Source organism: Anopheles bellator, unplaced genomic scaffold (genome assembly GCF_943735745.2).
Source record: "Anopheles bellator unplaced genomic scaffold, idAnoBellAS_SP24_06.2 scaffold02497_ctg1, whole genome shotgun sequence".
Lineage (NCBI taxonomy): Eukaryota > Metazoa > Arthropoda > Insecta > Diptera > Culicidae > Anopheles > Anopheles bellator.
This window is the reverse complement of record NW_026686619.1, coordinates 1-1331: the sequence shown is the minus strand read 5'-3', so window position 1 is coordinate 1331 and position 1331 is coordinate 1. Positions and strand designations below refer to the sequence as shown.

The 1331-nt window shown below is 48.2% G+C and overlaps 1 protein-coding gene across 1 annotated transcript; it reads left to right on the top strand.

Moving 5' to 3' along the window:
* Window positions 1–262: 262 nt before the first annotated feature.
* Window positions 263–1325, top strand: LOC131214794 (UDP-glucuronosyltransferase 2B7-like; the record flags this gene model as incomplete). Its single annotated transcript, XM_058209126.1, has 2 exons — window positions 263–369; window positions 444–1325. Coding segments are annotated over exons 1-2 (989 nt in total), but the record flags the coding sequence as incomplete, so codon positions are not given.
* Between the last annotated feature and the right edge of the window lie 6 nt (window positions 1326–1331).

The following is a 1331-nucleotide window of genomic DNA, read 5'->3' as shown; positions in this document are numbered from 1 at the left end:
ACTATCTGAGCAAACGATCGCTTGTTGATAACGTTGCGTCAAGGCGGTCCATTGCAGAACAGTCTCAGCCTCGATCGTGAACTTAACACCGGTGGAAGCGAAGAAAACCGGTCCATTTTTGCCAGTCACGAACGTTATCTGAAGAGCCCTATGCTAGACTTAGCGTACGTCATTTATTGACACTACAGTTGACACAATGAACGTATAAACGGAAGGGAAGACACCACTCGCAGTACACTTCACGCTCGCTTCTTGTCTAGAAATGGCTTACCGATCGGTCTGGATCATTTTACTGGCTGCAGTTGCCGTTTCTCAGGCGGCAAATATTCTCTTCATGTCCGGCGTTCCTTCCCCGAGTCATTACATATGGTAAGAGGGTAACTTTACTTTCCCGACACACATCTTAGTAATACAACTTCCTTTTGTTAAATTTCTTCGCACAGGCTTCGACCACTGATGAACGAAATGGGAAAGCGTGGCCACAACGTGACGGTGATCAGTGCGGATGTGGAGAAGAAACCGCCAGCGAACTTGACCTACATTCATCTGGAGAACTTCTACAGCACCATGTACAACACTTCGATGCGGCAGAAGTTTGACTTTTTCGCTATGGCCAACGAGAGTCCCAATACACTATTGAAGGTGTTCAACGAGCTAGGGCTGGACCTCTGCGAAGCGGCCATCAAATCGGAAGGGCTACACTCGCTTCTGGCCTATCCGCAGGACTTTAAGTTCGATTTGTTTGTGAGTGATTATATGATCGGTCCGTGCGTTTCTTCGATCATTTTGCACCGCTTCCAGGGTGTCCCATATATCCCATCCGCGCCATGCAATGCCCAATCGACCGCTGCGTCATTGATTGGATCGTTTACCTACTCGGCTCTAATTCCAAACATCGTCTTTGATGCACCGGAATCGATGAGTTTTGTGCAGCGAGTGAAGAATCTTTACTACGACTTGAACGAAATCATATTCCATGAGAACTTTCTCATCCCCGAATCGGACCGAATTTTCCACAAACTCTATCCAAATGCTCCAAACGTGAAGAGCTTTGCCAAAAACGTTAAGCTGTCCTTCATCAACGTCAATTCGATTATCCAGTACAAGGAACCGATGATGCCGAATATGATACCGGTCGGTGGAATGCAAATCCAGCCAGCGAAGCCACTGCCAGCGGATCTCCTCAAAGTGGTCGAAGGAGCCAAAAATGGATTCATCCTCTTCTCGCTCGGCAGCAATGCCCGTAGCGATCTGCTGGGTCCCGAGCGCATTACCAACATTCTGACCGCGATGGGGCGACTCTCCCAGTATCAGTTCCTGTGGAAGTTTGA